Source organism: Chaetura pelagica, unplaced genomic scaffold (genome assembly GCF_000747805.2).
Source record: "Chaetura pelagica isolate M959 unplaced genomic scaffold, ChaPel_1.0 scaffold135, whole genome shotgun sequence".
Lineage (NCBI taxonomy): Eukaryota > Metazoa > Chordata > Aves > Apodiformes > Apodidae > Chaetura > Chaetura pelagica.
In genome coordinates, this window is record NW_009953649.1 from 2,071,490 (window position 1) to 2,085,119 (window position 13,630).

The 13,630-nt window shown below is 36.9% G+C and overlaps 1 protein-coding gene across 1 annotated transcript in view; it reads left to right on the forward strand.

Moving 5' to 3' along the window:
• The window catches only part of LATS1 (large tumor suppressor kinase 1), a 15,102-nt gene extending 1,965 nt beyond the window's left edge, over positions 1-13,137 (forward strand). The window contains exons 2-7 of the mRNA XM_009999971.1: positions 1,907-2,057; positions 3,800-5,325; positions 9,891-10,473; positions 11,248-11,430; positions 11,683-11,789; positions 12,611-13,137. Coding sequence (XP_009998273.1) covers positions 1,907-2,057; positions 3,800-5,325; positions 9,891-10,473; positions 11,248-11,430; positions 11,683-11,789; positions 12,611-13,126 — 3,066 coding nt within the window. The 3' untranslated portion in view covers positions 13,127-13,137. The remainder of the gene's footprint in view (positions 1-1,906; positions 2,058-3,799; positions 5,326-9,890; positions 10,474-11,247; positions 11,431-11,682; positions 11,790-12,610) is intronic.
• Positions 13,138-13,630: the final 493 nt, after the last annotated feature.

The following is a 13,630-nucleotide window of genomic DNA, read 5'->3' on the forward strand; positions in this document are numbered from 1 at the left end:
GAAATGAGAATGGATTTTGAACTGTGATTGTTTTATGGACTTGACCATGAGTGGGGTGTGTTGGCCAGCTGTAAATAGCTGGTTTTTTACTTTTAGTATATTGAACATCACAAACCTTCTGGTTATTCCCCTCAACCCTCAAATAGTAGCAGGTAGTATTTAGGGGTAAAGCTGAACAGGTGGATACCACAGTATGAGGTGTATCTATATAGTGCGTGTATGTAGAAAGTAATATATCTGTATGTGTAGTAATAATGGGAGAATACAGATCATTATGTTGTTGGGGTTTTTTTTCTTCAAAGAACCACCCTAAATAGCTTACAGGAGGTATCTCATGCTTATTAGGATTCAGGTGCAGTCCTGTGTGTTCAGTGTAAGGTGATACTGTTCAAGACATTGAATACTCTTTGCCACATAGGTGACTAAGGTTATTGTTCTTCAGTGAGAAGGGAGAGAGATCCTTTGGCTCTTACTCAGGTCTTCTGGTTAGTGGAGAGGGAACTAAATTTAATCTCTTAAAATATTTTCTGGTTCTGTACTTAGAGATTTTGTGTGTCTTTATGAGTTGATTATGTAAATTTACAGGTTTAGGTTTATCTGTTATAGAATTACTTGGCTAAAAAGGCAGTAAATTTGGGGTTGAAAATGATTGAGAAGAAAATTAAAGTCAGTAGGCAGAAGTGAATGATGGGTCCTATAAAAGTATATTGAAGTTGTAATTTAAATACTCTGGACACCTTAAGCTTCTGTTTGCACAGTGATCACATAGCATACTGGTTCTGAAAATGTACTTTGGCAATGGTTGCCTGTAATAGTAAAAGTGTATCTGCTTTTTCCAGCAATTCCAGCTGCTTGATAAACATTGCAACAACCTTAATATATGTATCTTTTTAAACTTAAAAAGTCCCTTTTAAGATTCTGCTTGGTTCATAGAATTTAGTTCTTGTTTTTGAGGGCTCTACATAATTTTGTTTGTAGTATTAAAAATGTACACAGGTGTGGGGAAAGTGTAAGTGTGGGTTTGAATTTGAAATTGATACTGACTGCTTCCCTTTGGAGCCCTCTTTGATATTCCATTGGTTTTGGTAGGAGGCAAATGCTGTTGTATATAGGTAACCTGCTCAAATATCATGTGAACCAAAATGATTGCTTTGATATGACTAAGTATGGCCATAACAAATTACTAAAAACAGTGTCCTTAATTACAAGGAGTTATGATGAGGATTTGTTTCAGACTTGTTGAGTCAGCTGCACAAATCCCATGCAATAGGACTGGGAGAGCATATTTACTGTTGCTTGACCTTGATCTCATTCAAGTCAGTAGAAAAACCACTGGTCTGTAATACATTTTGCATTGACAGAGCTGGGATTGGCCATCAAATCAAAACTTGTGGTTGGATCTCCAAGAACACAGAGCCTAAATCTACCACAAAAATAATGGGATTTCTGCCAATAGTATTGTTTTCTTCAGGAAGAATACTTAAGGAGAAGTAATGGGTATTTGTTTACAAAAAGTTATGCTGAGTTGAAGGAAACAGAGTTATGGGTTTCACATTAAGGTATCTTCCGAGGAATAACTTTGATTGGAAAGGCCCTGGTCATTGTGCAAGTAGCTGTTACCTGGGTAGTGTGTAACAGAGTGCATATAAGCAAACTGTTGGAATAACATGATTTACATAAAAATAGTGCTTCAACAGTTTAACTTTTTTTCCTGAAGATCCAGACTGCAGCAGTGTTTTGGAGGATCTATTGTCCGAAAAAGCATTTTAAAATTAGTTTTATATTGATTGATAGAAATCAGTTATGTACTTTGGTAAAATTACTGGAGGATATTTGGCTAAATAACCATGATTTTTTTTGTATTTTTGCCATTTTCTTGTAATATTTTTATATAATTTATCTTTAGGATATGGTTATACAAGCTCTCAGACAAACTAACAGCCGTAGTATAGAAGCTGCCATTGAATTTATAAGTAAAATGAGCTACCAGGATCCTCGGCGGGAACAGATGGTTGCAGCAGCTGCAAGACCTGTAAATGCAAGTATAAAACCACCAGGTAGGTGTATCCATGGTAACTCAGTAACTAACTGGGTATATTCTTATAGGTGAAAAATATAAAGTAGTAAATTCCTCCTTCCTGTGCTCACAGTGGAACAGAGTAAATGTTGATATACAGTTGTTTGCTTTTAAAAATAGCATGTAAAGTATATAATGTAATTCTTCGGAAAGGTGTATTTGACGTAGATTTCTTATTTGTTCCTTTTTATAACTGTGTGATTTTAGTATTGTATAGTTAGTATTTTATACTATTTATACTACTTTATATCTGTTCCAACTATTTATAGTTAGTATTGTATTGTCAGTATTTTATACAAGGAGTGGCATTCATACCTTATTTGTGTAATTTTTGTCCTCATTCCCATCATGATGCCCATAATTTGTTCTCAGTGTCAGGTGCCATTGAGAAGTCAGTGGTGAGCACTGAATTCTTTACAGTTTTTGTTTCTCTTTTCCCAGACAGAAGCACTACATATGTTTACTTTTGCGTATATATATTATTTGTGTGTGTATAGATATTTTTATGGCTACAACATTTGTATTTTAGGATGTCTTGTTTAGAATTCCATCTCTGCTTAATTTTCTGCTTGATAGGAGATTTTGTTTGTATAGTTTTTAAGGCAGATTTTGTGGGTTTTGTGGAAATTAGAGAGCAGACTATAACGTTAGTACCAACAGAGTCAGACTTTTGCTACTTGCTATTACTGCTTTCCTAACACATGCAAGCATATTTTTAATACATATTGATGATTTTCTTTTTTAATCAGGTTTTTAGCATACACATAAATGGTAACTTTTAAATGCAACAGAAATACTGTTTGACTGAAGTTGAGTGCTGAGCTACTAGCTCTGTAAAGTTACACTTTAAATTGACCACGTAGGAATGAGGAAAAATTAGTAGTGAAAAGTAGCAAAGGAGAGCATTATTTTCATGTAGTCTGTGAACCAGGGTTAGCTAAATGCCAAAGCTAAGCCACAATTTTTTTGTTGTTACTTGCAAAGGTGTAATAATTAACACATTATTTTACTGAAGATACAGTGACTTTCAGCAGCTACAGTACTGTGTGTTTAGAAGTATTGCAGCATCATAAAAGCCACAGGAAGACTGCACACACTACACATCAATTGCATACTATTTTGTTTCCATTATTTAAAATAACATCTGTAAATATATTGTAGCATTTGATGCTTAAGTATTACTTTCACACAGTTTTAATTCTTGCTTTTATACAGCACTTTTACCCATAAAGACATAACTTTTAAAATTGAAGTGCCTAATCAAATTTTGCATGCAAGGAATATAACCATTTGGATTAACTGTATGCATACCAAGTTGTAAGTGGACCTGTTTGTTTTTACAGCATTTGGTTAAATTTTAGTTCAGGAACATTTCATTTATTGCAAATGTTAAACTGGAAGGAATAGCAACTTGACTAAGTGTGCTTTTCCATTCTATTGCTGGATTGCATTTGTGCAGAACATCTTTTCTGAGAGTTGCTTGTATGCTTGATGAAAAATTCGTAGTATACATAATAATTCTGAGTGCTACCATTTTTTCAATTAAAAATTGAGGGCATCTGTAATTGAAGCAAAAAGTTTTTCATGTGAAGTACAGTGCTATGCTGTGTTGGAGAATTCTGTTCCTATTTCTGTAGTAATTGATGCAGAAGAATAAGAAATGGAAGAATAAGTAAATACAACAAATAATTTAAATGCTGTGTTTTCTTCTTGTAAAAGCAGGGACTGTACAGCAGTCAGTTAACCGCAAGCAGAGCTGGAAGGGTTCTAAGGAGTCCTTGGTTCCTCAGAGGCATGGCCCTTCCCTGGGAGATGGTGTAGTTTATCGCTCAGAAAGTCCCAGCTCTCAGCCTGAAGTGGGAAGGCCATTATCTGGATCTGGCATTGCAGCATTTGCTCAGGCTCATCCTGGCAACGGACAAAGAGTGAATCCCCCGCCTCTACCACAGATAAGGAGTGTCACTCCTCCTCCTCCACCTCCTCGAGGACAGACACCCCCTCCAAGGGGAACTACTCCTCCACCTCCTTCCTGGGAATCAAACTCTCAGACAAAGCGTTACTCTGGAAACATGGAATACGTGATCTCCCGTATTTCTCCAGTGCCACCTGGAGCATGGCAGGATGGTTATCCACCTCCACCTATGAATCCTCCACCCATAAATTCTTCCACACAGGGTCAGAGAGGCATGAGTGCTGTTCCCATTGGCAGGCAACCAATAATCATGCAGAGTTCTGCCAACAGCAAATTTAGTTTTCCTTCAGGAAGAGCTGGAATGCCAAATGGCAATTGTCAGGCAGAATTCATAGTTCACCAGAATATGGTGTCTAGCAACTCAGTGAGTCGCCAGCCACCTCCATACCCCATAAATCCAACTAACAGGCAAAGTCCCACAGCACTACAGATGCAGGCAGGAGGAGCTGTTCCTCCTTCAGCATATGCCAATGGGAATCTTCCTCAGGCAATGATGGTGCCAAATAGGAATAGTCACAACATGGAACTTTACAATACAAGTGTGGCTGGAATACCTGCATCCTGGTCACAGCCTTCCCCTGTGCAACCACAGTCATCACCTGGCAATGGGCATGAGGTGCCTACATGGCAACCCAGTGTTCCTGTGCGGTCAAATTCTTTCAACAACCATCATGGAAACAGGCAGAGTCACTCCAGCAGCTCTCAGCCTTCAGCTACAACAGTAACAGCTATAACACCAGCTCCCATTCAGCAACCAGTGAAGAGCATGCGTGTGTTAAAACCAGAGCTACAGACTGCCTTAGCGCCCACTCACCCTTCCTGGATGCCACAACCAGTGCAAACCATTCAAACCATTCCCTTCTCTGAGAGTCCGTCTGCAAATGTGACAGTTATGTCTCCTGTTGCAGAGGCTCCAAATTACCAGGGTCCCCCACCACCTTATCCAAAACACTTGTTACACCAGAATCCCTCAGTAAATCTATATGAGACAGGAGCCAAGCTCAACAAGGAAGAACCTCCTATTTTATCCAAGGAGGATGAGATTGAAAAGAATTATGAATGTGTTGATTCAGCAGATAAAGAAAAGAAACAGATTACAACATCACCTGTTCCTGTTAGAAAAAACAAGAAAGATGAAGAAAGAAGAGAGTCTCGCATTCAAAGCTATTCCCCTCAGGCCTTTAAATTCTTCATGGAGCAGCACGTGGAAAATATACTCAAGTCACATCAGCAGCGTTTACATCGGAAAAAACAACTAGAGAATGAAATGATGCGGGTAAACTCTTTCTTCTTTCTAAATCTATGACTAGAGAACTGTTCCCATATTAATTTCAAGAATTATGTCTTAATTGTAGAAGGTTTAAGTAGTACAGATAAGTACAACATTGTCATATATCATGGTATTGAAGTCTTATCTTTATCTTTTGTGTTTGAGATGTGGCCAGTGGTTTGTTTATGAATTTCGTTGTCATCCTAGAAATTTATTTTTCTAAGTAAGATTTTTGCATGTCTAAATGTAGCTCATCTGGCTCATGTATGATACAGCAGCAGAAACAAAACCACTGGTGTGTGAACAGAGATTTAAGTACATGGCTCATAGCTTTTTGTTATGGATTCTATTTAATACTGATTTTAGAGTGAGTTATGTGCAATATTTTGTTTAAATTTTTTTTTTTCCTTTTTAAATAAACACTGCAGGTACAAGCAGCAAAGCAGGGGCAGGTGGTAGGCTGGTTAATGCTTTTATGTAGTTGCCCAAACAGTGATACCTTTTACGTTCTGCAGTTTGTTTCCAGTAGCAACAGGATTTTTTAAGTTAAAATCCAACAAAATCAGTATTTAAAAGTTAAATTTTTAGAGTGAAAGAGACACAGTATCTTTTGCCTAAGTATTTTATAACCTAGACTGTAAAGGTGTCTGTTTAAACAAGAGGTAACTGAATAGGATAATTAAAAGCAGACATCAACAAAAGCATGTAAAATCAACTTTTTTGAGCCTACATGAAGTCAGTGGTATTTTTCTGGGATTTCGTTGTTCTACTAAATCAAATCAGAAGGGTTAAAAATGGAACTTATGTATGCATGTGATTTCAAAAGAGAAAATAGTGAGAAGTAGTGAAATTAACATTTGCAGAAATGGAAATCTGAGATCTATTATGTATATTTCTTAACAGCTGTAGTTGGAAATTTGGCATAAGTATGACGTACCTTTTACTTTATTCTATGAAATAATGTGTTTCTCTTACATTACTTTCTTGAAGTGCTATTTTTACATCCATGTTTTCTTAGTCTTTGAGAATTTTATCTGTAAGCTGTAGTGTTTAATAAGAGTTTGCATAATCACCAATATGTAAATGTTAGCAAGATTTCTTCCTCAAGCTCTTTCTAGATCTTTATTCTTAGTCTTCTCTCTTTCCTTTTCACTTCCACTAACAGCTGATTTAAACTGTTAAGGTGTGGGAAGCTTTCCTGAACTCTGTAGCCTCCATCCCTGTGTAGACAAGTAAGATTTTGGAGCAACAGTATTTATTAAGAATAGCATGATCCCTTTTTAGAGGGCTTTGCATGTGATCCTGCATCAAAATTAAGCATGAATTTATTTTGACTATTTTTGAGCACTTAAATGTAAGATTTTAATGTTGACTTGCAAACTTCACTTTCCCTTCTTACTGTGTTGTGTTGCATAGTAAGCATAACTATTGCTTATATGAAAACACTGGTATAACTTTCATTTATATTTTTCTTGTGCGTTTCAAACACCTTTGTAAATTTGTTTCTTTTTTTGAAGTGTAATGTATAGTATTTATACTAGATTTAGAGCTGGGATGTTTAGTTAGAGGCTGAAGAGTAGAAAATAGGGTATTATGCTGCAACAGTAGTCTCCTTTTTTCATCAGGGTATAGAAGGGTATAGAGGAATCCCACATTAGTGAAGTATATTTTAGGTCTTTATGAGAAGGAGAAAGACAATCTAGCTCATTACTTATTTTCAGAAAGTTTAAGAGGGTTAAATAAGTATCAAATCCCTTTTTTCTCTGCTTTGGTAGGAATTTTGAAAGGAAAACCAGAATGCATCCCTACAGAAATACCTACTTTCACAGGATACTGTGTTTCTACCATAGTTTACATATTTCTATGCTGTCAGGTTTCCTAGGGAATAGAGTGGAGCTGGCTGAAAAATACTCCATTTAGATGTGTGAATTTGGCCAAGAGTTATGCTAGATGTCTTTGCGTAAAAAGAAGCTTAAGTGATCATTTAAGGTGAGAAGGGAGCAAAACAAGAGTGAACTGTGTGATATCACACAGCAATTCAGGAAGCTCTCATGTCTGGCATTGGCTAGAACTAATTGGAGATGCATGTGCATGAATGTTTGTGCATCTGACAAAGCTGGTTAATTTTTGGTAAATGCTGTAGCCAAGGAGAGTTCTAGGGAAAATAAAGCAACGTGGAGAGTGGTCAGTTTGTGATCAATGTTTGTTGTAGTGGATGGCATAGGGAAAAGTGAAGATGAGTTGGGGAAAGGGGTGATGCATTGGGGTACTTTAGGTATTTTTTTTACAACAAAATTGTTAGGATGCAGCAGCTAGAGTGGAAGTACTACAAGGTAAAGCTACAAAGTTTTGGAGACTCTTGCAGTGGTTAGTTACTGTATTAGACCTCACTCCTTCTAGCATGTTGTTGCCATCTAGATTTGCCAGTTTTCTAACTAATCAGTGGGGTTCAGTTTGTGTGCAAGTGAGGCTGTACTGAAGCAGACTTGATGGTTCAGATGGGACTTAAGAAGGTGACCCACCATTGTCTGAACTTTAACAGGGCCAGGTCTTCAGATGTCATCTTGATATTTGAAAGTCTTCAAAAACCCTAAAGTAATACGTTGAGAAAGACAATGTCTTCATGCAGAGTAGGGCATTGAACCCATGTCCCACATACTTTCTTGGAACTACTGCTACCCAGCCCTAACTACTGCCTGTCTGATATCAGAAAAAAAATGCTGTCTTAAGCCTTCCCCATTTACATCTTACTGAATTGATATTACTTGTGAAGTTTGTTGGGGTTGACAAGCATATTTGTATGCATATTCCTAATTGCATCTCCTTTGGATTGATTTTTGTTATGATGCCTGTAAGAAATCTTCTGTCTTCTAACAGTATTTTCTTTAATAGGTAACATATAGTATCCTGAAAGTATTTTTAAGATACTATATGGTGTCAAATTGATCTTTTAGTTAATTTTTTTTTCACATTATATTTTGCTGCAAGTTATGTTGTAAGCTAGTCAAAGTAGACATCATTTATTAACAGGCAGTTTATATAGATAGGCCTACACTAGTGGTTCCCTAATCCTCATGATGGTCCTGAGTATTGTATACAGATAGTATCTTAAGGAATTGAAACATTAAGGAGATGGAAACAGCAAGATTTGGTATCAGGAATCATTAAGTTGTGACAGTAAGAAATTCAAAACTTGTAGAATAGTGCTTGAGTTACAGTTGTGATGTTACAGGGATTCGGTTAGACCATGTTCAATTTTATGATCAGAATGTCCAGGAAAAATATAAGGAAATATGATGTAGTTTGAACTTGGAAATCATTGCTGCAAGATGGTGATTTCAAGCCATATAGGCAGATAAAAATAATTGAGATGCTATGAAAAAGGAACATACAAAATTTTGAAAATGCAGACAGAAAATGAAGGAATGAACATAAATCTATATGGGAGTAATGTCACAGAGAATGAATATAGAGAATTGAAGGAAGATTCTGCTTACATTAAAATGAAAAATAATGGATTTTTTGATTCTAGGATCTGAAATTAGCAAAAGAAAATGGCACTGGAATTGAGTGGCACTTTAAAGGAATTGAAGCTAGTAGAAATACACAGGAAGGAACCCAGGTTAGAATACAAGGAGAATTCTTAGTGGGGTTCTTCTAGATAAATGTTTCCATGCTGCAGATGATGAGTTGCTTATGGCCTGCGAATGTTTCAGCTGTTAGAATGTTAATGGTGTTGGCCAGACCACCAGGGGTGTTCATTCAAGATAGGGATATGTACACACGTGGGAGCAAAGAACTGATACTATGTGAAGGAGTGAGCCACTTCAAAGAAATTGTTCTGTTCCACTTGTTGGTATGTAGGGAGTGGTAGAATGAGACTGGAGTTCTGTTAGAAGGACGTGGCTTATGTGGTAAGAAGGAAGATTAGGTCTTGGCTTGTGGCAGAGGCACATGCTTGGTGTGGGTGGACAGTAGGAAACAGTGCCATGTGGATCTGGTTTGTGTAGATAGACAGGGAAGCAAATAGTGTGAGTCACATGCTTCCTCCTGCAGCTGAAATTCTACTGTCATGGTCAGGAAGTTTAGTGACCTCTGATCTAGCTAGTCTAGAAAGTGGAAGCATTTCCCACTGCAGCTCCTTAGCCCTCAGTGATCTATTGTTCCTTGGCATGTCTTGGCTTCCTTTAGCACTGCAACGACAATCAAGGAGGTAGCTGATGCACATTGTTACTCAGATGAGCATTACTTGCAGTGGTTTTTGTAAATTACCCTTTCCTTGAGAACATACTCCCTCCTCAAAAACCTGGTGCATGGCAACTCATGCATTCTGCTTTTGAAAGTGATCACATTTTGTTTTGTATCACTCCTATATGTTTTCATGTTTAAATAATTTTTTTAACTGTAAAGAAACATGTACATTAAAAAATACAAACCAGCAATCTCACTTAAAGTACTATTTCCCATGCTGTATATAAGTATTTTGTTTGCTTTGCCTAAGTCTTATAAGAAGATCACCAAGAATTAAGAGTACTGTTCATTCTTCAGATTTAATTCTGTTTGCTACACAGGTTGGACTGTCACCAGAAGCCAGAGATCAAATGAGGAAAATGTTGTGTCAGAAAGAGTCAAATTATATTCGGCTAAGAAGAGCTAAAATGGACAAGTCAATGTTTGTAAAAATAAAAACCCTAGGAGTTGGTGCATTTGGAGAAGTTTGCCTAGCAAGAAAAGTGGATACTAATGCTTTATATGCAACAAAAACTCTGAGGAAAAAAGATGTATTGCTTAGAAATCAAGTTGCTCATGTTAAAGCTGAGCGGGATATCCTTGCAGAAGCTGATAACGAATGGGTGGTTCGCCTGTACTATTCATTCCAAGATAAGGACAATTTGTACTTTGTAATGGACTACATTCCAGGAGGTGATATGATGAGTCTCCTAATTAGAATGGGTGTCTTTCCAGAAAATCTGGCACGGTTCTACACAGCAGAACTGACCTGCGCAGTTGAAAGTGTTCATAAAATGGGCTTCATCCACAGGGATATTAAACCTGATAATATCTTGATAGACCGCGATGGTCATATTAAATTGACTGACTTCGGGCTCTGTACAGGTTTTCGATGGACCCATGATTCAAAATACTACCAGAGTGGTAAGAGACATGTAAAATATTTGTTATTTCTTGTCGTTCTTTGCAAGGAATTAAATTAGTAGAAAGATGCTTGTGCTGTTTGGTTTCTGAATAATAATATGTTTGCACACCACTCAAATTACAGAAAGCAACATTTAGTTAGGGAGAGTTTTTAAGTGTCAGCATTGATTCCTGAAGATAGAAGGAATGAGCTATGCTTTTAACAGTTCTACTTGATTACTTAAAATCAACTAAAAAAAGTTAGAACAAAAAATTTTTCACAGTTCTGTGATAAAATACAGATTTTGTAATAACTTATTTTTTGTTTTAAAAAATGAAATTGTACCTTCAGAAACAATTTTTAAATTATCTCTGACTTTTTTTGTCACAATATCATTTATATTAGGCCAGGCTGTTACAGAGTTTCTGGAGAGAAGTTGAAGATTTTAAATCTTACTTTATTTTTTGATGGTTTAAGTATTGGGTTTTTGTCTTTACATAAGAGGTATACACCCTATACCCCCCCATGTGCTTTTATTCAGGAAAAATTGAGGTAAGGTCAAACTTGATACTTTCTCATAATTATGTAAAAAATTAAGTCATAGAAATCATGTCCTTAAAAGTTGTATTTTGTATCATAAACAAAAAGTTGATTCGCTTTTTAGCTTTCAAACCGTGCGTTGAAGTTCAAACATTCTGTCTAAGAACAAGAAGGGTTAACAGATAAAGAAAACATTGTACTAGTTAAGAACTGAAGTCATCTTCCTCAGTGTTATCACATCTGTCTCACTGCAGGTGATCACGTGCGGCAGGACAGCATGGATTTCAGCAGCGAGTGGGGAGACCCAGCAAACTGCAGGTGTGGAGACCGGCTGAAGCCGCTGGAGCGCAGGGCGGCGCGGCAGCATCAGCGCTGCCTGGCCCACTCCCTGGTTGGCACTCCCAACTACATTGCACCTGAAGTGTTGTTACGAACAGGTAATAATGCACTTTGGTACCGTGACCTCGCTGCAGAGTCACTGATACGCAGGTAGTTTGTTTCACCTTTCTTATGCTGCTGCTTTTCCCAAGTATGTAATATTTTGACCACAAAAAAGACCCAACAGCTGTTAATATGGAAATCTTAAGCAAGTATTGAATAGAATTATCTTGTAAGCCTTCTTTGTGCTTAGAAATACAAGATTAAAATTATAATAAGGCTTTGCCTACTTTGTTTTTACTTTATTTCAGGTTACACGCAGCTGTGTGACTGGTGGAGTGTTGGAGTGATTCTCTTTGAAATGTTAGTGGGGCAGCCCCCATTCCTGGCACAAACACCACTGGAAACACAAATGAAGGTAACTTTAAAAGTCTGGTAATAGCAGTCTTCAAAAGCAGGCTTGAAATGTACATAGTCTTTTTATTTTGTAATGGAATCAGAGGTGTTTTTTGAGAGTGCCGCTCTATCTAAGCATGTTATAAACTAGCAAGATTTTAAACTTTATGTTGCTGTGGTGGTGCACCTAATTTGTAAAGAGACTTCATGGAACATGTACATATCTTTTATATGGTCATACAGAATCATGTCAACTAAAAATCACATTTCAGCTCTCAGCTGTTCTCTTTCACATCTTGCACTTTCTTTTCTTATCCTCTTCCAGAATCTGGGTGTTCTTTTCCCACCACGTGGCTTCCGTGCCCACTCGCAGAGGATTTTTTGCAAAACTGCATTCAACTTGCAAGACACTAGTTGGCTCAAATGTAGTGTTGATTGATTGATCGATTTATTTATTTATTTGTTTGTTTTAACTTCAAATAGGTTCATCTTTCCAGTGCATCAGATAAATTGACATTTGTAGGCCTCACCTTATTTTTAAGATTGTAAGGCACGTGCCTAATCTCTGGTTCTGGGTGCTGGAATTTATAGTATCTATCTTGGTTTGTAGCAAGGGTATTCCTTGCCAAACTGTAGTTTAAATTTGGAATGTGAATAAACCTGGATTTTGCCAGATTTCCAGACAAAACATTCCTTATGTTTCTGAAAGAGCAGCATCCTATTTTCCCCTCTCTAGCATGAAAACACTTAAATGTATTAACTGATTGCTTTGTGGCTGTTTGTTCTGTGGTGGTTTCTTTTCTTGAAGTTGTAAGTAGAGTAACACCTCTTTTTGCTTTAAAGGTTATCAACTGGCAAACTGCACTTCATATTCCACCTCAAGCTAAACTGACTCCAGAGGCCTCTGACCTTATTATCAAACTCTGCCGAGGGCCAGAAGATCGTTTAGGCAAAAACGGTGCAGATGAAATAAAAGCTCATCCATTTTTTAAAACAATTGATTTTTCAAGCGACCTGCGGCGGCAGTCTGCTTTCTACATTCCCAAAATTGCTCATCCTACAGACACGTCAAACTTTGATCCTGTTGATCCAGATAAATTGTGGAGTGATGATGATAAGGAAGGGAACAGAAATGATACACTTAATGGGTGGTACAAAAATGGAAAACATCCTGAACATGCTTTTTATGAGTTCACCTTCCGGAGGTTTTTTGATGACAATGGGTACCCTTACAACAATCCAAAGCCCATTGAGTATGAGTATAGTAATTCCCAAAACTTGGAACAGCAGTCAGATGATGATGATGATGATGAACAGGCAGGTAGAGGAATTCAAAATAGAGACCTGGTTTACGTTTAGTAGAGAAATAAAGGTTAAAAACTAAATAAACTTTAAAAACTAAATAAACTTATTTTGCAGCTGCAGTTTTTCAAAGCCTCTTAAGAGAATTGAGAGAAGATTTCCAGGGTAAATACATGTACAATTTTTTATTTTTTTTTAAACACTAAGAAAATTGTCTTCTGATTCCCTCTCTGTACATTTTGTTTCCCCAGAATACAGGGAAATCCTTTTCAGATATTAATTTATTCCAGCGTTGTTAATTGTTTAATTTAGAAGAAATTTGATCTTAGGTGAAAAAAAGTATCACTTGAATTTTGTTGTTGGCTCTCTGTACTCTTTAAGTACTCAAAATAGGAGATAGTGATTTTTATTTTTTTTTCTTTCCCTACAAATCTCTGCTTCGAAAATGTTAATGACAGTGCTTGCTTGTGTTGACCAAACAGAAAACCTGCTTTACACTAATAAAGCTCTCTGATACATTTCTGAAGAGGGAGAGTTAAAAAAAAACAACACAAAAAAACA